This window comes from Macrotis lagotis, chromosome 1 (assembly GCF_037893015.1).
Source record: "Macrotis lagotis isolate mMagLag1 chromosome 1, bilby.v1.9.chrom.fasta, whole genome shotgun sequence".
NCBI lineage: Eukaryota > Metazoa > Chordata > Mammalia > Peramelemorphia > Peramelidae > Macrotis > Macrotis lagotis.
This window is the reverse complement of record NC_133658.1, coordinates 362,141,769-362,169,290: the sequence shown is the minus strand read 5'-3', so window position 1 is coordinate 362,169,290 and position 27,522 is coordinate 362,141,769. Positions and strand designations below refer to the sequence as shown.

At 44.9% G+C, this 27,522-nt stretch overlaps 2 protein-coding genes across 3 annotated transcripts; both read left to right on the top strand.

Moving 5' to 3' along the window:
• Positions 1-719: 719 nt before the first annotated feature.
• DDX41 (DEAD-box helicase 41) lies at positions 720-12,066 on the top strand. 2 transcript variants are annotated; one of them, XM_074212282.1, is made up of 17 exons: positions 720-805; positions 4,314-4,409; positions 4,565-4,724; positions 5,036-5,110; positions 5,207-5,267; positions 6,039-6,175; positions 6,905-6,977; positions 7,304-7,457; positions 7,627-7,763; positions 8,236-8,398; positions 8,568-8,699; positions 9,304-9,375; positions 9,600-9,696; positions 10,546-10,695; positions 10,830-10,901; positions 11,389-11,499; positions 11,669-12,066. In XM_074212282.1, the coding sequence occupies exons 1-17, from the start codon at positions 779-781 to the stop codon at positions 11,803-11,805; spliced, it is 1,854 nt and encodes a 617-aa protein (XP_074068383.1). In that variant the 5' UTR covers positions 720-778; the 3' UTR covers positions 11,806-12,066. The 2 variants fall into 2 exon arrangements, with proteins under 2 accessions (XP_074068383.1, XP_074068384.1); XM_074212283.1 differs by lacking the exon at positions 720-805 and adding an exon at positions 1,033-1,257.
• Positions 12,067-17,861: 5,795 nt separating this feature from the next.
• DOK3 (docking protein 3) lies at positions 17,862-23,183 on the top strand. The gene is made up of 5 exons (XM_074229314.1): positions 17,862-18,289; positions 19,939-20,238; positions 20,520-20,619; positions 20,747-20,919; positions 21,673-23,183. The coding sequence occupies exons 1-5, from the start codon at positions 18,224-18,226 to the stop codon at positions 22,507-22,509; spliced, it is 1,476 nt and encodes a 491-aa protein (XP_074085415.1). The 5' UTR covers positions 17,862-18,223; the 3' UTR covers positions 22,510-23,183.
• Positions 23,184-27,522: the final 4,339 nt, after the last annotated feature.

The following is a 27,522-nucleotide window of genomic DNA, read 5'->3' as shown; positions in this document are numbered from 1 at the left end:
ATGGTTGTTTTAATCATCATTTCTCAACATTAATGACTCGGAACCCATAGAACTTTCACGGAGGACCTACCCTCCATCTTGATGGTCTCATTTAGGTCCCCAAACTTGTCCAACTACAGAAAACAGTTCTATACCTGGGCCATTGGAGCATTACAAATAGAAGGATAATAGTAGGATAATGACTGTTTCTATTTTACTTTCATCGAAAAAGATGAGAACGCTGATGATGGGGGCAGCCAGGTGGTGGAATGGATAGAGCACCGGCCCTGGAGTCAGGAGGACCTGGGTTCAAATCTGGTCTCAGATACTTAATAATGACCTAGCTGTGTGGCCTTGGGCAAGCCACTTAACCCCATTGCCTTACAAAATCTAAAAAAATAAAATAAAAAAAAATTATGATGAAAAAAGTGGCCTGTCCTCAACTCCTGGCTTTGCTACCTAGCGGCCGGGTGCCTTGGCCCGGTTTATTTTCCACGAGCCTCAGTTTTCCTACGTGATAAAATGCGGATTTTGGAGCCAATGATCTTTCAGAGCCAACCCAGGGGCTGCCCCGCTCCTCGGGCGCAGGGGTCGGTGGGGATGTCCAGTTCCAAGAAGCCGCCCCAGGGGGCGCGCTTCTCCATTTTCCCAGTCTCCCGCAGTGACTGAGGAGCGACGCTGTCCCAGCCGCAAGCCCGTCCTGCGCGCATGCTCCATCTCTGATGGGTGGGCGGGTTCCTCCTCGACTATGATTGGGTAAATTCCCGGCGTCCTGCGTCACGTGGCTAGTTCTCGCGCCATGGAGGAGCCGGAAGCGGACAGGAAGGTAGGAGACGGAGCGGGTGTTGGGTCTCTGCCGTTCCCGCGACCTCCCTTGGCCGTCATTTATCCGCAGCGCGGTCCGGCAGGAAAGGCCCCGCGACGCCTCCCGCCGCACCGCGGCCCCTGGGGGCAAGGCCGCCCAACGGCCGCACGCATGCGCCCTGGCGCAGAGGCGCGCGCGGAGCCGGGCCGGCCGGGCCTCCGGGAGGAGACGCTCCGAGCCGCGGGGTGTTAGCTTTGATTTTGCGTTGCAGCCCCCCCCCCACGTTAGGATTACGTAGGACTCCGGTTATAACGAAACATGGCGCCAACCGGGGCCTTTTCGTTGGTGTTCGGGGGCCCAGGACGCCCGAAACACGTGTCGGTTCCTCCGCCACCCATCAGTAAACATTTATTGAGCGCCTGCTGTGTGCTAGGCGGTGTTCTGGGAGAGCAGATGAGGGAAGCGCCGAGCAGGTGTGAAGAAGGGACCCCGCGGGAGGAGGGCCGAGAAGGGGAGTGAGGAGGGGTGTCTTATTCCAAACCCGACGATCTTCGCCCAAAAGGCCGTGCGGGTCTTTGAGGAGGGCCTTTCACCGGCCCGACCTATCATAAGTAGCGGCTACACTCGCAAAAGGGGTTTCACCGCCCGCGTCCCTGCGTGATTGCACACGGATAGGTTTTCATTGTAGATTTAATTGTTTATTAAATATTTGACAAATACATGAAAAAAGTTTTAACATTTTAAAAAAATTGCTTCAAAATTTCCTGCCTTCGCCCCTCCCCCATCCATTGAGAGGCGTCAATATAATTCTTACAAGTGATGTATGATATATTGATAATTGTATTTTTTGAGATATAGGGAACGTAGTGCTTTCCATAAACTAAAATGAAAAAATAGTTTAAAACTACTTTAGAGGGTTGGCCAGGCCATTGAAGTTTTTTTGAGCAGGGAGTAACATTATTACACCCAAGTCTTGGGACAATTATTTTTGTATCTTTGTGAAAGGTGGGTTGTTGAGGGGAAAGACTGGAGGAAGAAAGAGGTAAGAAACTGGTAATAGTTTAGTCAGCGTTAAGTGAATGAGACAGGACCTTGCAGTCATCAACCGCCATCTGAGTTACAGTAGCAAGAAATGGGTCCTCAGATTGACTGATGACAGCCCCCATAGGCCGGGAGACCTTGGCCTTTATCAACTAAGGCTTTTCCCTGGTCTCAGTTTGAGGCAACACCCATTCAGTGATTAAGACTAGATAAGAGGACAGCTAGGTTGCACCGTGGATAAAGCACCGGCCCTGGAGTCAGGAGTACCAGAGTTCAAATGCTGCCTCAGACACTTAATAATTACCTAGCAGTATGGCCTTGGGCAAGTCACTTAACCCCATTTGTCTTGCAAAAACTAAAAACAAAAAAGACTAGATAAGAAATGAGGCAAAGAATAAATTTTTTCATCTAGTCAAAAAAATCTTGTAAGGGGAAGACACTGAAGGGGGGGAAGTTTCTGGTCAAAACAGAAACAATTGCTATTTACATTCACTCTGAACCATCTGGGTTCGAACAATGACCAAGTGAGGATTGGGTTGAGACCTATTGTTGACTAATCCAAGAGAACCAGAGAGATTTGGGTTTAAGGCTTGGTCCTTAATAAAGAAGTCTAGCCCGGAAACCCCAAGATATGTTGTGAAGTTTCTGCAATCAAAATTTAAATTCTTTTGAGTAGAGCACTTATAATTCCCTATGTGGACAGAGGGAGAACAGGGAGAGAAGTAGAGTGGGAGGGAGAGTAGGAAAGAAGGAAGGAGTGAATTGTGCTGCTCAGATCCTCAGTAGGCTAGCTACTCCTAGTCACTGATCATTGTCCTTTGTGAAGGGAGGCTGTGCAAAATCATCAGCCTTACTCTCTTCCAGAGCCCTCTGTGTCAGGGCTACTGGAGATGACCCTGGTTGCAGTGGGAAACCTTGGCCTTTTTTTCTATGTTAAGGAGAGAGAAGAATCAAGGATGATATTGGGGTTCTGAACTTGAATGACTGGAAGGATAACTAAAACAGAAGGGTCGGAGTAAGAGTTGGATTTAGGGAGGAACATAATTGAAGGAGTAGTCAGAAAGGTAGGAGGAAAACCAGGAGAGAGCAGTGACCTGGAGGCCAAAGGAAACAAGGTAGGATCAAGAAAGAACTTTGGGGTAGGGCTCCAACTGCATAAAATATGAAAGAGAAGTAAAAGAATTGAAAATCTTGGGAAGGAGAACCCACCATTGTATTTGGTAAGAAAGTCAGTATTAAACTGGAAGAGTATTGTTCCAGGAGGATAGTACATTTGGAAGTTAGGTTACCAGGAATAAAACAGGAGAAAATATAACGAATGTCTATACATATGTGTATGTACACACATAGGCTCTCACTCTCTCTCTTTTGAAGCATATTTCCTGCCTACTCAGTGAGTTGGGGAGAAAGGTGAGGGAAAGAGAATTTGGAACTGAAAATAAAATTTAGAAATTAGAAGAGGCAAGACATTTAGTGAAAAAGTTTTTTCACCTGGGGTTTTTTGTTTAAAAACTATACATATATAAAAACATAAAATTATATTTTCAAGATTTTATGCATTTAAAAACATTATTCTTAGATGGGGTCCATCAATTTCATCAGACTTAGAATAACTTCCCAAGGGGTCCAGGACACAGAAAATATGAAAAAACTCTTTGCTACTGGATTGGGGTGAATAAGCTTTGAATTTGTAGCTCCAACTTTTCAGCTTTGGGGGAAGTTATTTCCTTTCTCCTAGCCTGTTTCCTTATCTATAAAACTGAATAAGGTGATCTCTCAGGACTTTTACAGCCCTTAATTTCTGATTCAGTTATATATCTCTGCCTATGATGTATAAAATAATAATCATTCACATTTCTTTAGTACTTTGTTGTTAAAAGGCACTCTTTTGCAAACAGCTTTGTAAAAGCACAACACATAAAAAAATGATTGTTGAAAATTATCATTACATGTGATTGGAAAAATAAAGAAATTTTTTGAAAAAGAAAAAAAACAGCTCAGGCCTGACCATTGTTCAAAAAGCTTCAGTATTTCCCTGTTCTCTCTAAGATAAAATATAAATTTTTCTGGCATTTAAAGGCTTTAGCAGTTTGTATCTAGCATCTTTCCAGTCATATTCCACATTCCTCCTCTTTCCCCTTAACCTGCACCCCTGTTCCAGCCAGATTGGTCCATTAACTTTTTCCCCTTCATCCAACTCCCTACCTTTGCCCTGTCTGAAGAGTCTGAAATGTTCTCCTGCTTCTCTCCAGTTCCATCAAGTGTCACCTCCGGCATGGGGCCTTTCTAGCGCCTGTCTATTGTTGCATTTCCCACCATTATGCACACTACTTTAAATACTTTTCATATTTATTCCCTTGTACAAATGGAAACTCTTTGCAAAAAGGGACTATCTTCAGTTTTTTTGTCTTTGGATCCTCAGAGGCAAGCACAAGAAACCTGCACTTACTAAATACTTGTACCCTATGTGACCTGTCATTTTCTCCAGAGACCACGAGAGGAGGAAGATGACACAGCAGGGGGTCTATCAGAGGATGAGGACTATGTACCTTATGTACCTGTCAAACAGAGAAAGCAGCAAATGGTAGGAGTTGGGATAGGGTGGGAGGGAGGTCAGGTAGGGAGTGTTTAGGGCTGGAAGGGGGAAGGGATGTTCCCAGACCCATGAAAGGAAGAAGGGTGAGAAATCTCAGCCTTCCCAGTTTGGTGAGGTTGGTGGCTCCTGGGTTCCTTCTGCAGCTACAGAAGTTGCTGCAGATGCGTCGGAAGGGAGCAGCAGAGGAGGAGCAGAAAGATAGTGGCAATGAGCCCCGAGGAGATGAAGATGACATTCCACTGGGCCCTCAGTCCAATGTCAGCCTCCTAGACCAGCACCAGCACCTGAAGGAAAAGGCAGAAGGTAGCAAGATTGGGGTATAAGCATGCTGGGGGAGCTGCCCTAGGCTTCTAGAAATAGGAGGGAAGAGGAAGGAAAAGAAACTGGGCCTAGTGTGGACAGCACTTTGGGATAGGTCCTTAATCTCTTGCTCCAGGAGTCGTTTCCTCAATGCCTTGAGCAGACTTAAGTCTTTAAGTGAAGGTGCTTTGTTGGAGAGGGAATTCTGACCAACTAGATGATGCTTGAACTCTTGAAATTGCTAGATGAGGGATCCCCAAAGTGTCTTGGGCTCAGGGTCTTGCTTACAGATTCCCCTCTGACTTATTTTCCAGCTCGGAAAGAGTCTGCCAAAGAGAAGCAGCTGAAAGAGGAAGAAAAGATCTTGGAGAGTGTGGCAGAGGGCCGAGGTGAGTCCAACAGGACACCAGAACTACTTGTCTGGGTCAGGGCATATTTTCCAGGAATTGAGAAGACTCCTATAACATTGCTTCATCTGTCCTTAGCTCTCATGTCGGTGAAGGAGATGGCTAAAGGAATCACCTATGATGATCCCATCAAAACCAGGTATGATCAGCCAGAGTCCTAGGTACCAAGGCATCCTTAGGTCAGCCAGCTCTCATGTGAGATCCTTGCCTGTTTCTAGCCATTCTTGCTCTTGCTTTTGTTTTGTGGGGCCCAGCAGAACATGATAGCTTTCTAGGTGATAGCCCTTGAGTTCTTGAGGTTCTTGAGACTCCTGAAGTCATGACTCTTGAGTTTTCTTTACTCTGAGCATCACCAGTTTTTCATGTGACCTGTCCTCAAAACCCTTTGCCATTCTAATTTTCTACTCTGAATGCTTTCTGGCTTAAAAAGGATTACCTTCTTAGCTTGTGGTTCCCACAGTGGGGACCATTGCCTCCTTATTCTTGGAAGTTCTGCTCCTTCCTCTCAGTGCAGCTCAAGGCACATTGACATTTTGGGGTGACTCATATTGAGCTTGCAGGCACTTTGGAAATGAGTATTGTTATTATGTTTTTATGGTTGAGGCTCACCTTGAAGGGCTGGGGATGAAGAGGCTAAGGGAAGAGTGATGGATATTTTAAAAAAAATATCAACTTCTCTCAGCAGCCGGTATCACTGCCCAGTCTGGACTGCCTCTCAGGGCCTGATGAACTAGTCAGCAAGGATAGAGAAGATGAAACCATAGTCCTAGTCCTCAGGGATTCCACTCACAGGATGGAGAAGGGCTGGCTTTGTCTTTGGAACTTTATCTGGGGCTCAGTTTCCCTAAAGGGAGTACTCCTACTTGGAACTCAAAGGAAACACTCAATTCCCTTGGTACTATTTACACAGCTGGAAGGCCCCTCGATATGTTCTGAGCATGTCTGAAGCCCGGCATGACCGTGTTCGCAAGAAGTACCACATCTTGGTGGAAGGAGAGGGGATTCCACCCCCACTCAAGAGCTTCAAGGAAATGAAATTCCCTGCAGGTAAATTTCTTTTTTCTTACTTTCTCCACATGTAGAAACTTTACATAAGGCCCCCAAAACATATTCTGATGTGTAGTGCTATCCCTGTGTGGGTAGATCTTCCCTTATGCTCAGTAATCATCTGCTTGAGATACCTGAAGTCATGACTCCTTTGAGTCTTCTCCACTCTGAGCATCACCAGTTCTTCATATGACCTGGCCTCAAGGCCCTTCACCATTCTGGTTTTTTACTCTGAATACTTTCCAGCTTAAAAAGGATTATCTTCTTAGCCTGTGGCTCCCACAGTGGGGACCATTGCCTCTCTTTTCTTGGAAGTTCCACTCCTTCCTCTCAGTGCAGCTTGAGGCACATTGACATTTTGGACTGACTCATACTGATCTTGCAGGCTACCATCAGATCTTTTTCAGACAAACTTTTCTCTGCCCATTTCTCCTTCATCTTGTACTTATGAAGTCAGGTTTGTTTGGTTTTTTGTACCCAAGGCTAAGATTTGTCATTTATATGACAGTTGAATTTTATTAGCCCAATGTCTTTAGATCCTGACTGTTGTTATCTAGTCTTTTTCCTGTCTCTCCAGCTTAGTGTCATCTGCAGATTTTGAGTGTATAACCAATGTACAACCAATTTGAGGTGTGACTGATGGTTAGCTTGCTACCTACCCAGGGATGGGAACTATTTCACAGTGGGAAAAGTTGGTCTTGATCTAGATTTTTGCTATTCTGTCCACAGCCATTCTGAGGGGACTAAAGAAGAAGGGAATCCACCATCCCACGCCCATTCAGATCCAGGGCATCCCTACTATGTAAGTGTGACCCCAAGCAGACTTGAAGCTTGGGAGAATTTATCTCCTGTGGGACTTAGGAAATAGTATCCCAAGAGGCAGGGCAGCTACATGGTGTAGTGGGGCAACTAGGTGGTGCAGTGGATAGAGCACCAGCCCTGGAGTCAGAAGGACCTGAATTCAAATCCAGCCTCAGACACTTAACAATTACCTAGCTGTATGAACTTGGGCAAGTCACTTAACCACATTGCTTTGCAAAAACAAAACAAAAAAACCAAAGAGGCCCTCCTTGTTGGGTTTGATTCACAGGACTGCTTTCCTTTCCTTCTTTGCTTTTTCCTATATAGTCTTTCTGGCCGTGACATGATTGGCATTGCTTTCACTGGCTCTGGCAAGACATTAGTGTTCACTCTTCCTGTCATCATGTTTTGCCTGGAACAGGAGAAAAGATTACCGTTCTCCAAGAGGGAGGGGCCCTATGGACTCATTATCTGCCCTTCAGTAAGTAGGAAGGATGTGTATGTGGTGGGGGATGCTCCAGAGGGAATGTCTTGCTAAGTGGTCTGCTCTTGAGACCCAAGAGAGGAACAGTGCCTAAGGGGTGCAGTGGGGCCTCCTGGCACAAGGGCTCATGGGCTCATGGGCTCTGTGTGTCCTCTGTTGCTCACAGCGAGAATTGGCCCGTCAGACCCACGGAATCCTGGAGTATTACTGTCGGCTGCTACAGGAAGACAGCTCCCCACCCTTGCGCTGCGCCCTCTGTATTGGGGGCATGTCGGTCAAGGAGCAGATGGAAACCATCCGGCAGTAAGTGTGCCCATCCTGGACCCTGCCAGTGCCCTCTGTCCACTCTCAGGGAGTCCCAAACCCTCCACCCCCACTGTCTTGAATCTGCTGATCCCTCCTTCTTTTACCCATGCCTTCACTCAGTTATATTAGGCCTCAGACATGCTCAACTCAAACTGAAAACCAGGCGGGAGGTTGTTCCCTTCTGCACATCTGGTCCCTGGAGCAGCCCTCAGCTAGGGCCTGGCCCTCCCACCCTGCTGAGCTCCCTCAGGGGGGACCTTGGCTCTGAATCATCTCTTCCTCTGGACAAGTGCACCTAATCTGACTCAATTACTGCACAGTTCAGAGGAAAGATTGCTCCTGCCTCCTGCCATTAACCCTTGACTTTAGCTTCTCTTCAATTCAAGAAGCACTTATTAAGTCCCTACTGTGGATGGTGCATTGTACTAGGCACTCAGGATATAAAGACAAATATTCATTGTCTCTCTAGTGGGGTACACATGATGGTGGCCACTCCTGGGCGACTCATGGACCTGTTGCAGAAGAAGATGGTGAGTCTGGACATCTGCCGCTACCTGGCCCTGGACGAGGCTGACCGAATGATTGACATGGGCTTTGAGGGGGACATCCGAACCATCTTCTCCTACTTCAAGGTGCCTTACTCAAGAATGCCTGGGGACCTCTATATTAACCTCACCCTCCTCCCAATCTTGGCTCCCTCCAAAGAACTGCTTTCCTTTCCTTCCTCCCTTCTCTCCCTTCTGTCTCCTTTGTGTTTTTGTGTCCTCAGTACCAGCTCTGCTCTCTCCTTCACGTCCTCAGGGCCAGCGACAGACACTGCTCTTCAGTGCTACTATGCCCAAAAAGATCCAGAACTTTGCTAAGAGTGCCCTGGTAAAGCCTGTCACCATCAATGTGGGCCGGGCTGGGGCTGCCAGCCTAGATGTTATCCAGGTATGAGGAACAGACTTCCACATCAACTTCACCCCCAGTGAAGTCAGCCCCAGTGTTGAGGTTTGAATAGTCATCCTCTTCCCATCCCCCCATCCCGGTCCCCACACACCCACTGCTCCAACCAAGCTCAGGAAATTGAGTGAAACAATGGGTTTCATATTTGCCAACTTCCTGCCCACGGAAGGTTCCCTGGGCGGCTTGACAAGCCTTGGCTCTGGGCAGGACAGATTTCTCATGACCCAACAGGAGTCTGACCTGAATCCCCTCCCTATGGGAGGACTCCCTTGTTTCCTGAGTTTTGGGGGCCACCAAGGTGATGGCAGCTTAGTTCAGCAAATGATTGATCAGTCAGTGTCTGCTGCTGGGAGACAAAACAGTTTAGCTAAACATGACACTTGCCCTATGTAACTTAGTCTTATTGGGAGATCACAGTACACAAGGCATTTTCTTTCTACGCAAGGGTGGGGAGCTGTCTTCCTGTAGCAGCCTCTGTCCTTCTCTGTCCTTCTCTGTCCACTACCAGAGGACTGTATTTTATGAGAGGGGGCATAAGGGTTCTGGTCAGCCTAGCCTCTAATATTCCTCTTGGGATGGCAATTTACAGGAGGTGGAGTATGTGAAGGAAGAGGCCAAGATGGTGTACTTGCTGGAGTGCTTGCAAAAGACACCTCCACCGGTGAACTACTTGCTGCCCCTTCATAACTTCTGGGGTTAAGGTGGGGAGGATGGGCTCTACCAGTGTGGGAGAAGGGTCATCCTTGTGGGGAGAGATGGAACATGGTTGGGAAGAAGGCTACCTGGGGCTCAAAAGCCAAGATGGCAGAAGGATGGTTCTGGGTTCTGCCCCTGGGCCAGTGCTGATTAATCTAGGGGTGATATATGTGATACCTGTCGGAGCAGGTGCTGATCTTTGCAGAGAAGAAGGCAGATGTGGATGCCATCCATGAGTACTTGCTTCTCAAGGGTGTGGAGGCTGTAGCCATCCATGGAGGCAAAGGTGAGTAGGGAGGAGCAAGGGTACAAAACTTCTCCTATAGAGGCTGGTTCTGGTGAGAGTATTAGGGCTCCTCAGACAGGGTTAGTGAAGTTTAAGTCAGACACTGGTAAATGCTGGGTATACATATAAGAAAAAGACAGTGTCTGCCTTCAAGGAACTCAAATCTAATGGGAGAAGACAACGCACAAGAGAAGCAGGAAAGGGTGCATGACATGATCAAAAATCAACTGAAGGGGCAGCTAGGTGGCACAGTGGATAGAGTACCAGCCCTGGAGTCAGGAGTACCTGAGTTCAAATCTGGTCTCAGACACTTAATAATTATTACCTAAGCTGTGTGGCCTTGGGCAAGCCACTTAACCCCATTGCCTTGCCAAAAAAAAAAAAAAAAACCCCTAAAAAAAATCAAACAACATGCTCACCAAGGAATCTTTGATTCATTTGGGGGTGGCTAGGTGGCATAGTGGATAAAGCACTGGCCTTGGAGTCAGGAGTACCTGGGTTTAAATCTGGTCTCAGATAATTACCTAGCTGTACGGCCTTGGGCAAGCCACTTAACCCCATTTGCCTTGCAAAAAACCTAAAAAAAAAAAAAAAACAACTGAAAACGAAGATGAGGATACCTGGAAGATTCTGAGGCCTCTTGTCTGAGGAGAGGTGGCTGAGAAGAGTGGGGGCCCAGAGTTTCATTTGTTCCTTTGTACTGCAGGTAGTTCTTCCTTTCACCCTCTCCTCTTATCCCTGTCCCTACTTAGCCATAGCTAACCTTTCCTTCTCCTGGTACAGCCCCAGCACCCCTTCCCTACTTTCTTCAAGTCTTGACATTCCTGTCATCATCCCTGTTCCTTCTAGATCAAGAAGAACGGACCAAAGCCATTGAGGCATTCCGGGATGGCAAGAAAGATGTCTTAGTGGCCACCGACGTGGCTTCCAAAGGCCTGGACTTTCCAGCCATTCAACATGTCATCAACTATGATATGCCTGAGGAGATCGAGAATTATGGTGAAGAACCAGAGAATTTGGGGGACTTGGGGCTGGGATTCTGACTTCCACCCTCAGGGGTTGGGCTTCGGTGAGGATTCTCTTGGTCTTCCATCTCTTGAACCATGTTCCTTCTGGACTTTGTTCTCTCTCAGTTCATCGGATTGGCAGGACAGGACGCTCTGGGAATACGGGCATCGCCACCACCTTTATCAACAAAGCCTGTGGTGAGACTCTAGTTCAGGAGGGGAGGGACAGGACTCTAGCAGGCCTCCTAGGAGGTGGTCCTTGCCAGGGCCCTGGGGTATGTTGTATCTCTGATGGAGGGTGCTGGTCTGCCACTCCACTTGCTATTCTTGTTATTAGCTGTGTCCTGGCCAAGTGGCCAAATTTCTGAGGTCATCTAATGAAACATTTGATAAGAAAGATGTCATTACATACATCAAAGGTCTGTGGAAACACTCTAGGGGCTGCAAAAAACTATTTTCTAAACAAATCACTTAAGATCAGAGGAAATCAAGGCTTACAGAGATGAAGCAAGTGGTCCAGGGTCCCCCAATGAGTAAGGAGAAGAACCTCTTCCAGAGGCCAGGGGCCTGGGGCTCTTTCTTGGATTTCACCTGGTCTCTGTCAGACTGATCAGGGTGGGTATTGTCCCAGGGACCAGCTCTGGCTGACTTGAGTCTGATCCTTCTTTCCCATTTTCCATCCCAGATGAGTCAGTGCTCATGGATCTCAAAGCTCTCCTTCTTGAAGCTAAGCAGAAGGTTCCACCTGTGCTGCAGGTCCTGCACTGTGGGGATGAATCCATGCTGGACATTGGAGGTAATGCCTGGATCAGGGCCAGGGTGGTGTCCAGGGAACCCATGGTCATTATGACTGTTCCCAGTGTGGCTTTGATGTGGATAGACTCCTGGGGTCTAGAAGGAGTTGCCTCAGGATTTGGTGACCTCTGAGGTCTCTTCCAGCTCTAAATGTCATAATCCTTTTCTAGGAGAGAGAGGCTGCACCTTCTGTGGGGGTCTGGGCCATCGCATCACTGACTGCCCCAAGCTGGAGGCCATGCAGACTAAACAAGTCAGCAACATTGGCCGCAAGGACTACCTGGCACATAGCTCTATGGACTTCTGAATCCCCGGCTGGACTGGAGCCAGATCAGGTGCCAACAGCTTTGGAGGAGAGGCTACGTTATTGTCTGCCTGGACTGGCCCTACTATATTCCCAGAGGACTACTCTCTTCCACCCCCTCATCTTCTCCTTCTCTAGGGTACCACTTATTAAATTAGAAGTACTGAGCTTCATGTCTATAATGTTTTGAGGGCTGCAAAGCACCTTTCTCAAAATAACTCCAGAAGAAGGCAATGGGAGGAAGTGTTAGCCCATTTTACTAAGGAGAAAACTGAGGCTTTGATCTGCAACTGGAAATGTCAAAGCTAGGATTTGAACCCAGGGCTCCTGGCTCCATACTGCATCTCAGCACGGAAGACAGTACCTTTGTGTGCTCTAGATCTGTCACAGGCCATGTATAGAAGCCCTTTCATCTCCTTGCCCCTCAGCCTGAAAAAGCAGTTTTAATACTAGGTCTGGGCTGTTGGGCAACTTTCTTCATTCCTCTCCCCCCATAGGCTCCCCCTTAGTTAGGTCCAAAACCAGAGGGAATAACTACACATTTCCTGAATTATAGGGTGATCCACTGTATGGATCTCTTCCTGGGCTCCTGCTTACCTATTTCCCAGCCTCCTTCTCTTTCCTAAACTTCAGACCCTTTCCCAGGACTATAAGTAGTAGATGGCACAAGCCTGAAAAGTTGTGGGGTGAGGGAAGACTGGTTGGTTTCTGGTTTTAAGTGATCCCTGTCCATTAACCTATAACTTTTATCCTCATATCTCCCATAAAGTTGATTGTAGGAGGGAAGAATGAAAAGTCCCATGAGTTCCAAAAGAGAAGGACCAGGTCCTGCTTTGACTTACCCCTTTCTTGTAAACTTCTAGGCCCAGTCTTTTTTTTTAATAAATTTTTATTGATAGTTCTTGATTTTATATCACTTAAATTTTCCTCTGTATTCTTTTCCCCCCCTCTCCTAAAGAGCTATCTCTTATAATGAAGAATTTCTTAAAAAAGAAAAAGGGAAAGAAAAGGATAAAAAAATAAATATCGATCAGTGCATCAGAAAAATCTGACATTATATGAAGCGTCCCACAGTCATACTCTTCACTCCTAAAGGAGTTAGAGGGAAGCTTTTTTCTCATATTTCTTTGTGATATTCAAATACTCATTTTGATGTGTTTGTGATTGTTATTCTTTTCACCTGTGTTGACTTACTCTTTGTGTATATTGTTTTCCTGACTGTAAAAAACTATAATTCTCTGTATTCAGCATATTCTTATAGCACAGTCTTATTTTATTACATATACCTATCACAATTTGTTTAGTCGTTTCCTAATCCATGGGCATCTACTTTGTTTCTCGTTGTTTGCTGCCTACCAAAAAATGCTGCTAGAAATATCATGGTATCTATGGAGCCCTTTTGTCAGTGATCTCTTTTGAGTATATGCCTGGCAGTGGGATCTCTGAATCAAAGGCTATGGAGATTTTAGTGACTTGATTTGCAAAATTCCCAATTGAGTTCCAGAATGGTGGTACTAATTCTTAGCTCTGCCAGAATGCATCAGTATGCCTCTCTTCCATAACTCTTCCAACATGAACTGTTCCCATCTTTTGTTATTTTTGCCAATTTGTTGGGTATGAGGTGAAACCTTGGGGTTGTTTTGATTTGCATTTCTCTAATTAGTGATTTGAATCATTTTTTTATATGGTTATTTATAGTGTACATTTTTTCTTCTGAGAACTGTTTATTCATATCCTTTAACCATTTATCTATTGGAGTATAGTATTGGGTCTTAACATATATTTCTCTTATTTTCCATATATCTTGAATATTAAACTCTTAATGGAGAAATTTGATAAAAAGATTTTTTCCCTGTTTGTTGAAACCATAATTGTTTACTTAGAAAATTCTAGGGAATCAGCAAAGAAACCAACTGAGATAGTAGCTTCCATTAAGATCAACAATATTTCTATATTATACCAAAATCCTAGAGGCAGCAAAAGAAAGGGGAATTCCATTCCAAGTAACTTCATAATATATAAAATATTTGAGTTAGTTTATCAAATCAATCCTTGTATAGATTTAATTGCAAAATACCCTTTAAAGAAATAAAGAGAATCAGCTCTGGAGTCAGGAGGACCTGAGTTCAGATCTGACCTCAGACACTTGATAATTACCTAGCTATGTGTCCTTAGGCAAGTCTCTTAAACCCATTGCCTTGCAAAAAATAAACTTAATTAGTTGGAGAAATATTCAATGCTCATAACTGGACTAGACTATATATAATGACCAAAATGAATTATTTTTTATTTTATTTATTTTAAGTTTTTGCAAGGCAAATGGGGTTCAGTGGCTTGCCCAAGGCCACACAGTCTGAGGTCAGATTTGAACTCAGGCTACTCCTGACTCCAGGGCCTGTGCTCTCTACACTGTGCCACCTAGCCACCCCGAATTTATCATTTTAAAGCCATACCAATAAAACTTTCAGAAGAATATTTTGCAAAGTTAGATAATAATTAAAAATTAAATTAAAAAATTTTTTCACTTAAGCATTTTTCTCTCAACAGAACAAAAGAAAGACAAAACAAAACATTTCCCCATTAGTCATGTCTAAAAATGTATGTCTCATCATGACTCTTGAGTCCATCTCTCATTCAGGAGGTAAAGAGCATCTTCAGCATTGGTCCTCTGAGTTCTTGTTTGATCATATTGATTAGAGTTCTTAAGTTTTTCCAGAATTGCTATTTTAAACTATTGATGTTATAGCAGTTCTGGTTTTACTCATTTTACTCTGAATTCAGATTAGTATTCCCAGGTTTCAATGAAATTATCTCTTAATTTCTTTTTTTAATTGAAATTTTGCTTAATTTTTCCAATTACATGCAAAGGTAATTTTCAACATTCATTTATTTGCAAATTTATGGGTTCCACATTTTTCTACCATCCTCCTTTCCCAACCCCCTCCCCATGGTGGCGAGCAATCTGGTAAAAGTTGTACGTGTACAATCATGTTTAACATTATTCCATATTAGTCATGTTTGAAAGAGGAATTAGAACTAAGGGGGAGGGAGGAACCATGAAAAAAGAAAGGAAAAACATAAAAGAAGTTTTAAAAAAGCGAATATAGTATTCTTTGCTCTGTATTCAGAATCCATAACTTTTTCTCTGGATGAGAATGATATTATCTGTAGCAGGTTTCTCAGGATTGTCCTTGATCACTGAACTGTTGAGAGAAGCTGAGTCCATCTCTCAATAGTGTTAATGTGTACAATATTCTCTCTTGGTTCTGCTCACTTCGCTCAGCATCAGTTCATTCAAGTCTTGCCAGGCTTCTCGAAAGTCTGAGTGCTCATGATTTCTCCATAATATTCATAGGCTATAACTTGTTCAACCATTCCCCAATTGATGGGCATCTGCTCAATTTCTAATTCTTTGCCACTACGAAAAGACCTGCTATAAATATTTTAATTCAAATTTCAATTCAAATATTTTTGAATATGTGAGACTATTTCTGTTTATTTCTTAATTTCTCATAGCACAACAATAATCCATTACATTCACAAACCAATTCATTCTGTAATTGATGGGTCCTTTATTTTCTTGGTTTTTAACACTACTAAAAGAGCTACCATAAATATTCTTCGGTCATTTTTTCTTTTTCCTAGATCTCTGGGGTTAGGCCTGATGGAAGGGCAACATTTACTAGCTGTGTGACCTTGGGCAAGTAACCTTACTTGCCTTGCATCCAGGGTCATTTCCAGTTGTCCTGATTCATATATGGCCACTGGACCCAGGTGGCTCTGGAGGAGAAAGTCAGACTGGTGACTTAGTATAGCAACCCCACTCATTCAATTCATGTGCTTGTCATGGCATCACCTCCCTGATGTTACAGACTTCGAGAATGAAGGACAAACATTATTATTAGGCCTGATGGTGTTATTGCTAGCTCAAAGGTCCAACTTAGTTACTTGAGGCAGAGTTCCAAATTATTTTCTAGAATGGCTATGCCAGTTCCCAGATCTACTAATAGTATTTATCAATAAACATTTATGAAGCACCTACTATATACCAGACTTTGTTCTTATAAACCTTCAATAATTGTCATTTTCCCTTTTTGCCAACTCAGTCTAATGGTTGTGAAGTTGCTTTAATTTACATTATTAGTAATTTGGAACATTTTCAAATGTTAATTGTTAGCTTGGATTTCATTCAGTGAGAACTGCCCATGAATATCTTTTGATCATTTATCAATTGAAGAATGACTTATTGTTATCAATTTGAATCAGTTTCATATGTATAAGAAATGAGACCTATATGAGAGGTGTTTTCTATTTAAATGTTCTAATATTAGCTGAACTGATTATTTTATGCAAAAAATTTTTGATTTGTTATAATCAAAATTGTCTGTCTTGTTTTCTGTGTTCCTTTCTATCCCTTGTTTGGTCCTTTCCAAAAAGTAATTATTTGCTTTTCTAATTTCTCTAAAGTTACCTTTTATATCTAGACCATGAATCCATTTGGAGTTGGTATTAGTATGCAGTGTGAGGTATTGGCCCAACCTTAATTTCTGCCAGGTTGCTTTTCAGGCTTTCTAGTAGTTTTTGTACTTGCCCAAGAGCAGTGGTGATCTGGCACTGCCACAGCAACTACAATAGGATTTAAAATTCAATAAATCTAGGAGTTTTTTAGGGGTTTGAATGCTCAAGGAGGACTTTCTAGAAGAGGTGAAAATTGACCTGGAGATCTATGTCTAAGATAGAAATAGGGAGGTCATTGGTAGAATAGTGTGACCCAAAACACAAGAGGACAGTGTAGCATAGTGGAAAGAGTCTTAAGTCCAGTTTTATGACTAATGAAATTTTGAGCAAGGTCCTCAATCTTTTCCTTCTCCAACATGAAAGGATTTGCTGGAGGACTGAGATACTACCTTCCTCCTGTTGGTGATGAGGCCAGGGATGCTGGATTCAGAACCAACTCTAGGCTTGCTTGGTTTTTTTTTTGTTGTTTTTGTTTTCACATTTTATTACATGAGAGGGGGATATTTTTGAGGAGGACTGACAGAAAAACCATATTACTTAAAAATTAGAGTTTTTTTTTTCAAGACAATGGGGTTAAGTGATTTTCCCAAGGCCACACATCTAGATAATTATTAAGTGTCTGAGAATACATTTGAATTCAGGTCCTCCTGGCTCCAGGGCTGGTGCTCTATCCACTATGTGCGCCACCTAGCTGCCCCTTTAAAATAGCTTTAAAATAAAATATTAGGTGACAGCTAGGTAGTTCAATGGATAGAGCACCAGCTCTGGAATCAGGACTTAGCTGTGTGACCTTGGGCAAGTGATTTACCCCTCAAACAAACAAAAAAATAATAAAAAAAAATTGTAGGCAGAGGAGAGGGCAATGTTGAGTAGGATAAAGTATTGCACTTGAGTCAGTGAACCCATGGATTCACATCCGGTCTCTACTAGTTGTGTGAACTGAAATAAATCATTTAACTGCCCTTTTGCCTCAGTTTCCTCATCTGTAAAGTAAGACTAATGCCTGTATTAATGACATCACAGTTATCTTGAGCCTCATATAAGATAATGTATGTAAAGTGTTTTACAAACTTGAAAGCACTTTAGAAATGATAGCTATTACCAGTGACAATTTTGGGCTATCTGCAATGTAGGATACCATCTGTATAAGAATTGTGGACTTTGAACAAAGACCAAAGACTATTACCTTCAAATTAGACCAGAAAACCCCATTATCTTATGTAATTTTGCTATCTCATACTTTATTTTTCTTCCTTAAGGATATGATTTCTCTCTCATCACATTCAACTGAGATCAATGTATACCATGGAAACAATTGTAAAGACCAAAAGACTGCCTTCTGTGGGGGTTGGGGGGAGGGAAACAAGAATGGGGGGAAAATTGTAAAACAAAATAAATAAAATCTTTCTAAAAAAACAACAAAAAAAGAAATGATAGCTATTATTAGACAAATCCTCTTCAGTTCTGTGATCTTTGAGATAGAGCATTTGCTTTGCCCCCTCTTCTTTTCTAACTTGGGGGAGGGAGGATGTGGGAGAAGCAGGAAGGGACAAAGATGAAAAAGCCTATGACTCAGCAGAACCATGTCTCAAAGACAGCTGATATGGGTCCAGCCTGTGACCTGGAACTGGGAGGGCAGCTTCTCCTCCTGACCACTCCATATACAGAAAGACTAGGGGCAGGGATGAAGAATAGCCTTCCTGGCCCTCTACCTCAAGCCACCCCAGATTCTCCCAGAGCTGCTGGAGAGTAGGGGTGGGCCCTGACCCCTCCCCCAGGTCACCTTAGCCTTCTTCCCTCCTTCCCCAGGGCTGGGGTGAGGGGAAGTAGCAAGAAGAGGAAGTTGCCCATCCACATTTGCTTCAGGGCTGCTGTCTGAGCATTGGGCTGTGGCCCTTCAGCCATGGACACCCAAGAGACACCTCTGAAGGACGGGCTCCTCTACCAGCAACATGTGAAATTTGGCAAGGTGGGGACTGACTGGGATTGGAGAGCATCCCCCCCTCCCCAATGGGACCAAGAACCTGCTGTCTGCTATTGTGGGTCTTGAGCACCTAGGCTGTAGTAGGGAGGGTGTGACTGATGGGCTGGTGCTGGGTTGGCACCAGTCAAGGAAGGAGAGCACAGCCTTGCTTCTCTCTGGCTGGGGATAGTCTTCTGCATACAGCAAGCTCTGGCTCTCCTGCCCTTGCCAATCTCTACCCCTTCCAGCACTGCCTTGTGGTGTGTTTTTTTTTTGTGTCTGTGTGTATGTGTGTGTGTGTGTGTGTGTGTGTGTGTGTGTGTGCGTGCACGCATGTTGGGAAGGAGTATGGGGAGGAGAGCTGCCCCTGTGGCACCGGATAATCTGTATCAAAGATGCTAGACCTATTGAGGTCTGGCCTGTGAATCTGCTCAAAGGTCAAAAGGACCTGAGAGTTCATTTTACATTTAGAATTTAATTTATGATGTAATGATTCTTTCCATTTATTTCCCTTTTATTGTTTACAAAATGCTTGCCAATTCATTATTTTCTTTGGGCGTCTCAACAGGCTTGTGAGGCAAGCTGCATGGGGATCCATATCCCCAATTTTACAAAGAATGTAAAGCCTCAGAGGAGATAATGACTTGTTCAAGGTCACACTTGACTGACAGTTCAGTGCTTTTCCCAGTACTGCAAATGGCTTTATTCCTTTGCCTCTGACCCTCTGTCCCTCCATCATTCTTTATCTGTTATTCTGACTGAAGAAATGACTTAGCCTCATAGGCACCAGGTTCACATACTACATCTTTCTCTTACTACCTGTGTGACCTTGTTTAAATCTCTGAACATCTCTGGGCCTATCTTTCTCACCTGTAAGTTTGGGGTGATTGATCCAGTGACCTCTGCCACTCTCCCTCTGTCTCTCATGCTATCGACCCTTCCCCCATTCCCTAATACACATTTCAAGATTAGGTTGAGTGGTGCCAGTTCTATCTGCTTCAGCTGCTATGAGATACCCAGACCACTTCCTTTTCTGTTACTATTTGCATGTTTCCTTCCCCTGTTCTTCTGGTTACACAGTCTAGGATTTCCCTCCCCTCAAAGTAGAGCATGGAGCTCCACCCCCTAGGACAGAGTGGGGTATGCCCCTGGGAGGGGGTGTGTAAGTGTGTGTGTGTGTGTGTGTGTGTGTGTGTGTAGGCAGGATTCTGACCCGGGGCTAGGCCTGGGTCCTTGAGCTTTCCCACATCTTTTTAAGATTGGTGTGAGTTTGGGTTGACTCTCTCCTGGCCTTAAATGGGAAGAGGCTGGCTTGTGTAACCAAGGCAGGTGGTGAGTGGGATGGATGGAGGTACAGTGGTCCCCACAAAGCAGTCTTGGGCATAACTGGTCTAGAAGCATCTCAGCTGAGCTAGGAAATGGAGGAGGAGAGAATGTATAGTATATTTCCAATGATTGGACCCGGAGCAATGTCCTTGCCCCTAAGTAACCACAGTTGGCAGTCCAGGCTCAGGGCCTTAGGCATGAGAAATCCAAAGCTGTTGCCTTTTGTTCAGGAATGATAGTTGACCCCTGGAGAGCTCAGATGCCCCTCAGTGGGTGGGTAGGGCCATGGAACGGCAACTAAGATTTTCCCCTGTGTCTGCCTCCTTCAGAAATCCTGGCGGAAGGTGTGGGCCTTCCTTTATGCCGATGGTCCTTCAGGAGTGGCCCGATTGGAAAGCTGGGATGTAAGAGATGGTGGGGGTGGACCAGCAGTGGACAAACCCACTGGGCGTCGGGGTGAAAGGCGAGTGATCCGGCTAGCAGACTGTGTGTCTGTGCTGCCAGCTGATGGTGAGAGCTGCCCTCGGGACACCACTGCCTTCCTGCTCACCACCACTGATCGAAGCCATGTGCTGGCTGCACAAGAACGGCACACATGGATGGCTCACATCTGTCATCTGGCGTTTCCGGTGAGACTGAGCTAGGGGTGTGTGTGTGTGTGTATTTATGTGAGTTGTTGTGTGGTGTGTGTGTCCATTTGTGTCTGTGTGTGTGGGGGTGTGGGTGTGAGTATGTGTGTGAGGTGTATGTATATGTGTAGTTTGTATGTAAGTGTGTATGTGAGTGTGAGTGTTGTGTGTGAGTGAGTGTGTCCTGGAGGAGGTGTGGAAGGTTAGAGTAGCAATTCAAAACTAGTCTCCCTAAGTGCTGTCTCTCACTTCTTCTCCCTTCTTGCCCTTGCCATCCCCAGAGCACGAATGGCAGTTCCTCAGGGACTGGGGAATTTGGATCTGCTGCACCTGGCCTGGTTCCCATGGAGGAAAATTCCATCTATTCATCTTGGCAGGAAAGTAAGCATCCCAAGCCCACCTCCCTCCTCAAAGGTGACACCTCCAGCACGGCTGGCTGACCAGTGTGTGGGAGGGGTTCAAGGGATAGGCCTGGGAAGCTTTCTCACAGATTTCTTCCCCTCTGCAGTTGGTGAGTTCTCAGTACTGGTCCAGAAGACAGAGGCAGCCACTCGCTGTCAGCTGAAAGGACCTTACCTCCTGGTAACCGGCCAGGATGCCATCCACCTGAGTGAGCCCACTGCCCCGAAGCCCCTCTATGTCTGGCCCTACCACTTCCTGCGCAAGTTTGGCCATGACAAGGTGCTGAGCCCTCATCCCTTACCCACTCCTTGCTCTAGTAACCTAGAACCCCCGGATATTATTCTCATTACCCTATGATCTTTCTAGAGTCAGAGTGGGTTTGATAACCAGCCCTCATGCCCATGTTAGTATAGGATTTATTGCTGGATTACAAGATTTAGTCTAGTAGTATTCAATCTTGTTGCATAAGGGCACCCCTTTTTAAAAACATCTACATATTTGGTAGACTGCTTTCTCACAGATAGTAGTTGCACTAGTAGAATTCATTTTTCTGGAGAAAACACATTTTAGTGCAGCGCAGCCCCCATCCATTAATCCAATCTAGCCTGAGCTGCAACGTCTCCTGATAAGTGAACCACGCGGGTTTTGGAGTCACAGGAAGTGGGAATCCAGTCTCTACTCCAGATAGTTGGATGACTTTGGGCAAGTCACAAATCTTCCATTGGCCTTACTTTCTTCATTTGTAAAATGAAGGAATTGGACTAATGGCTAAAGTCCCTTCTGGTTCTAAATCCTATCATTTTGGACCCTCAAGCCCGGTGCTGGAAGGCACTTTGGAGTGTTCTGGGCAACTCCATCATCTCAGTGGGGTGACAAGGAGAGATAGTTGCATCAGAAGCAGGATTTGAACCTATATCTTTAAGTATAATTCAAGTACTACTTCTCCTTCTCCCTCTCCCTCCTTTCACCTCCCCACTGGGTTCCACTGTTGTGAGCTACTTGCCTTCCCTTGACCAGCCTCCTTCCCCACAGGGTGTCTTCTCTTTCGAGGCTGGCCGACGCTGTGACTCTGGGGAGGGCCTGTTTGCCTTCAACTGCCCACGGGCCTCAGAGCTCTGTAGCGCTGTGGGAGCAGCCATTGCTCGCCAGAAGGAGCTGCCAGGACCTGCGACTTCCCGGCCCTGCCCCTTGCCCCGGGCCTCCTCTCTGCCCTCCTTGGAGCCCATGGGAGAACTGCAGGAGGTACCTCTTGGACTGGAGGTCTGGGGAGGTCAACCATCTAATGGAAAGGCCCGGCTGATCCTGGAGGCGGGTCCCCAGAGCCTGCCCCCCTGTCTGGGGACTTCACTGCCAGATGGGCCCTCTTTGCCTGGCCCTCCAGGTTCCTCCCTCTATGCCTCTGTCTCTAAGTGGCCCAGCAGTCCTCCCCGAGTGGCTCCTGATCTAGCCTCAACGCCAGCACCAGCACCAGTGCCAGCACCAGCTCCAGCCCCCATCTCCTTGGCTGAGCACCTGTATGAAAACCTGTATACCTTAGAGGACAGCTCCAGCAGTGAGCTGAGGGGGGAGAGCCTGCTGAAGGCTTCCCATGGTGGCCACAAGGACCACCACATCTATGACAACAGTGAGTGTCTGAGCTGGTCTGTGGCGCACTCCGCGATGGATAGTACCCTGGAGGCCCAGTACCGCCGGCTACTGGAGTTGGACTTGAATGAGGAAGGTGTAGAGGAGGCTGAGGACAATGGGCCTGGGCGCCTCTTGGGTCACTCTGGCTTCAAGGCCAAGCTTGTGACCCTGCTGAGCAGGGAGCGGAAGAAAGGCCCAACTCCAAAGAACCAGGGAGTAGGGCCAGCAGAGGGGCAAGCCTGAGATCTCTGGGCTGGAAACCAACTTCCCAGCAGCATCCCTTCCCCTACCCAAATCATGGACAGTGTACAGAAGTTTCTTAATAAAGGCCCTTTAGCCCTGTGTTAGGCTACTTCCCTTTATTGGCCCAGAGCCACTCCTTGACTTCTTGTTCTGGGCCTTCCACCTCCTAACATCTTATTGGAAGGTGGGAAAGGCTCTAGGTGGGAGTCTGCCCAGGAACAGGTGACTTTAATGACATGGCCACAGGAGGTCAAACAGGATTCAGAGCTGGATGGAGGTTGAGATCTGATCTTACAGACACTTTCTGCTTTGGGGCTTCCAGACCTCACTAGGCCCTAGTCCTGATGATGCTGTTGGTGTAGAGAGCATAAGTTATATAAGGCCCCTTTGTGAGGAGACTGGTGAGAAGGGGCTGGGGAGCTTGGGACAATGCAAAGGGCAGAAGTATGGTCAGGGGACCTGGATTCCATTCATCATTCTGTCGTTTAGTTTTGGATTAAGACATATCACCCCTCAATGTGAGCTTCTTTGTACCCCTCAATTCCCCTACCTACCCAACTTTCAGGAGGGCTAGCTGCTTCTTGAAGGAACAGGCTGGAGATCCAGCCCAGCCCTAACTTTATGTCTCATTTTTTTCTGTGCCTAGTGCATAAGGAAAAGCTTAATTAAATATTTGTTGACTGACTAACTAATGGACTGAGGTCAATCCTGGCCATGCCCTGAAAACTGTTCTATTGTAGGGTCAGCAGAGGGCACTGCTTGATGCAGGTTGGGTCTTAGAGATTCCCAGCTCAGCACCAGTCTGGGTCAGCTGCCCAGATGAAGCTGGCAGACAACAGCCTGGGCACGAGCCTGGCAGTGAGCAGGTGGGCAGGCTGCCTAGATTCTTTACAGTTGGTTGAACTGAATTGAATTACCTGGCACTGTCTTCTTTCAGTCCAATGGCCCTTTCTACCCAACCTCACCCCTCCCCCTCATTCCCAGCTGTCCCAGCCTGACTGCAGACTTCTCTATGGCTCTAGAGAACCCCTTTTACACCCTCCCCATTCTCTTGGTCTCTATATAGATACCCACTCCTTCCCGTCAGTTTCTTGGGACCCATTTGAGAAAAGTCAAGAAGACTTCAAATGAGGCTCTGGGGCTATTTCTTCATAGAGAAGGTCAGAGATGTGTTGGGATGAAATTGCTTATCTAAACTCACCATACAACTGGTTTTTTTGGATTAATTTTTTTTTCCAATTAATGAAAATCTGTTTTCTCTCTCTTTCCCCTTCCCCCCATTGAAGATGAAAGAAAAACAAAACCCATGTGACAGATTTATAGTCAAGAAAACAATTTCTCATATTAGCCATGTCTAGTATACATACATACATATGAATATGCATATCACATACATATATGTATGTGTGTATGTGTGTATATGGTATTGTGGGTACACATACATATACACCAAGTTCTGAACCTCTCTGTTAAGAGGTAAGCCTTTAGAATCTTTTAGTTAGTCACTGAATTGATCAGAATTCTTAAATTTTTCAAAGTTTTTAGAAAATCTGTTATCAAGGCTAGAGATAATGAAGGACTGGAAGTAGTAAACTAATTTTACTTTATAAAAGAGGTGTCTGAATGAATGAATGAAAGAGATGAAATGGGAGTAACCAATGGAGCCTAAAAAATGCCAGCTTTGTTTCTAAGTTGCTGCATGTCCTTGGCTAAATTTTTCCCCTTCTTTGGACCTGTTTCCTTATGAAACTGAATTATATTAGATGATCTAAGGGCCCTTCCAATTCCTTATCATCTTATAATTGGGACTAGGAGAGGGATATTTATATTTCAAAAAGTCATTGATCAAGTTCTATTCTCTCTTCCCAGTTCTAATATTACTCTTGCGTTCCATTCATCCATTGCCTATTGGACATCTCTATCCATAGACAGAGCAGACTCAATATATCCAAGGTGGAACTTGCTACCTTCCTCCCTTAAAGGACCTTTCCTGGAGCTTCCTTGTCTGCAGGGAGTGATCCTTGACTTTTTTTTTCTTCCTTCTCCTTCACTAGCTGCCAAATCTTAGAGATTCTACTTCTGCAAATTACCTTGACTCTGTCCCCTTCTTTTCACTCATGAGGTCCTTATTCAGGTCTTGGTCTTTATTATTGCCAGGACTATTGCCATGGAAATTTTAACCGAGCTTTCTCTTGGTCTATGCCCTCTCCGCTTTTGTCTCCCCACAGCTTTTCAAATCCCTTCCTAAAGCATAAGTTTGACCATTCCACAACAAACCTCATTGCTCAAAAACCTATTGCCTCAGGGATCAAATTAAAATTCCTCTGGTGGGCTTTTAAAGCCTTCCACAATCTAGTTCCAATCTACCTTTCTTTACTGATTACTCCATTTTGCTGTTCTCCAAGTTGCAGTCAAACCAGACTCCTGGCCTCAATTCTCCAGTTTTGCACAAGCTGGCCTTCCTTACCTCCACTTCTTAGGGTTCTACTCAGTTCAGGTACCACTTCCTCCACATAGCCCCTTTTTAAACACCCCTTCCCTTACTCATACTACCTCTCTCATCGAAGTACTTTTCGTATACTTATCTGTTTATGTGTTATATACCCTCAATAAAACAGAAACCCTTTGAAAACAATGACTTTTTTATTTTTGTCTTTGTATTCCCAGGTACCTTACAAACCATAGAGTTTGTTAAGTGAATGAATGAGGAGTAGGGAGGAAGAGTGAAATTCTGATAGGGGCACCGTGAATCCCTGGAATCTCATCCACTGGGCTAGGCACCAGACAGGCCTAGAAGACCTATAGATAAACCTTTTCTGGTTAGCAAGAAAAACCATGCCTCTCTCAGCAGATTAGAAGATGTTGCTATTGCTCAGTTGTTCAGTCTTGGACTTTTGTCCATAGAGTTTTCTTGGCAAAGATACTGGAGTGCTTTGCCATTTCCTAGATTATAGGATAATTTAATTACAACAAGGATTTATTTAGTGCCTATGACATTTATTTATAGAATTCATATAGAATGCAGGGCTCTATATTAGGCAATGAGGACAAAAATATGAAAATTCATGAGATTGTAAATTTAGAGCTGGTAGGGACTTTACAGGCCACCTTGTCCATAACCAACCATACTTTCCACATGAGAAATATGAGTCTAAGAGTTTGAAGTGATTTGCCCAAGGTCTCACAACTAGCAAGTTGTACAGAGCTAGAATCTGAACTCAGGGCTCTGATTCAGGCTCTAGCCTGTTTTTACATTACAACTTGGTGCCATATTCCTGCTTTCAGGAAATTTGTAGTCTACTGAGGAGTAGTATATATTTTGTTATTGTTCATTTGTGTCCAACTGTTTGGGACCCCATTTGGGGTTTTCTTGCTAAAGATACTGGAGTGGTTTGCCAATTCCTTTTCCAGCTAATTGGGGGGGGGGGGAGAAATTAGAATTCAGTGACTTGTCCAGGGTCACATGGCTAGTAAGTGAATGCCTGAGATGGAATTTTGAATCAGGTCCCCCTGACTCCAGTCCCAGCAGTCTATCCACTGTTGTCACTGAGCTGCTCCTAGTATATGTACACAGGTAACTATAATCCAAAATACAATATGATAGAGGCAAAGAAAAATGCTCTAGGAAAATCTGAGGGTGATCACTCTCAGTTGGGAGGATCACACAATGCTTTGTGAAGGAAGTTGACCCTAAGTTATGCCCTAATGGAAATGATGTTCAGGTACATGTTAGATGTCAGAGATAGCCAATGACTGAACAAGGACCTGGTGAATGAAAAGAAGACAGATTCAAGCATGGAGATGGGAGATAAGATTGTTGCTAATGAGGAACAAAGAGAATGTTGTTGCCATTTTTGTACTTTGGAAGTCTACATTTTTTCCATGTTGCTAGTAGTCTTTTTTGAAAAGCTTTACCATTGGCAGCCGCTAGGTGGCGCAGTGGGAAGAGCACCAGCCTCAGGATATGACCTCAGATATTTGATACCAGCTGTGTGTGACCTTGGGCAGTCACTTAACCCAATTATTCCCCCAAAACAAACAAAACAAAACCAAAAAACCCCAACAAACCCTGGAAAGCTCTGTCTTTGACTGGGAGCATGCATCCTATGACTAGGAAAATCTGTGGATATCAGGAATCCCCAGAAATCAAACAGGGACTTATTGCAGTGGGAAAGACAGAAGGACTTGACCTACTCCATCTTCTACCATAGGCCCTTTGAAAAGAGTTAAAAAAAATAACAAACCAAAACCCTCAGAAGATGATAGGACTGGGCTCCGGTGGAAGATGCTGAGAGAGCATCTAGTCTAATGTATACCTCAATAGCAACTCCTCAGAATATCCCCCATCCCTCTCTAAGGATGGGAAGATCATTCCCTCTCTGGGTTATTTTCTGAAGTGAGATCATCCTCCCTAAAACTATTCTGCTTTGTCTCGAATGAGTTTGGAGAAGTCCATAGATCCTTTAAGATCCCATTTTTCTTGCTAAGAGGGAGATTGAACCCATGCTCCACTCTTCATTCATATTCTTTAAAATTTTTTTTTATTTATTTAAGGCAATGGGTTAAGTGACTTACCCAAGGTCACACAGCTAGGCAACTATTAAGTGTCTGAGGCTGGATTTGAATTCAGGTACCTCCTGATTCCAGGGCTGGTGCTCTATCCACTGTACCACCTAGCTGCCCCTATTCCTATTCTATCTTTTTTTTTTTAGGTTTTTGCAAGGCAAACGGGATTAAGTGGTTTGCCCAAGGCCACACAGCTAGGCAATTACTAAGTGTCCGAGGTTGAATTTGAACTCAGGTACTCCTGACTCCAGGGCCAGTGCTCTATCCACTGTGTCACCTAGCCACCCCTATTCCTATTCTATCTTAACCCCATCTCTGTGTCTTCACTTAGAACTCTCCACACTTCCACCCACTCCCATCTATCTGTAGAAATCCTTCACTTCTTTCAAGGTCCAACTCAAATGTTACCTCTTCCATGAAGACTGCCTTCCTTGTTGCCTTATCCCC

What these genes read in the sequence shown, in the direction of transcription:
- DDX41 (XM_074212282.1), top strand. Translation starts at nt 779, where the DNA reads ATGGAGGAGCCGGAAGCGGACAGGAAG. An exon ending in GGAAATGAAATTCCCTGCAG is followed by an intron (nt 6,176 to 6,904) that starts GTAAATTTCTTT and finishes TTCTGTCCACAG; the next exon opens with CCATTCTGAGGGGACTAAAG. An exon ending in GACTCATTATCTGCCCTTCA is followed by an intron (nt 7,458 to 7,626) that starts GTAAGTAGGAAG and finishes TGTTGCTCACAG; the next exon opens with CGAGAATTGGCCCGTCAGAC.
- DOK3 (XM_074229314.1), top strand. Translation starts at nt 18,224, where the DNA reads ATGGACACCCAAGAGACACCTCTGAAGGACGGGCTCCTCTACCAGCAA. An exon ending in AACATGTGAAATTTGGCAAG is followed by an intron (nt 18,290 to 19,938) that starts GTGGGGACTGAC and finishes TGCCTCCTTCAG; the next exon opens with AAATCCTGGCGGAAGGTGTG. An exon ending in GCAAGTTTGGCCATGACAAG is followed by an intron (nt 20,920 to 21,672) that starts GTGCTGAGCCCT and finishes CCTTCCCCACAG; the next exon opens with GGTGTCTTCTCTTTCGAGGC.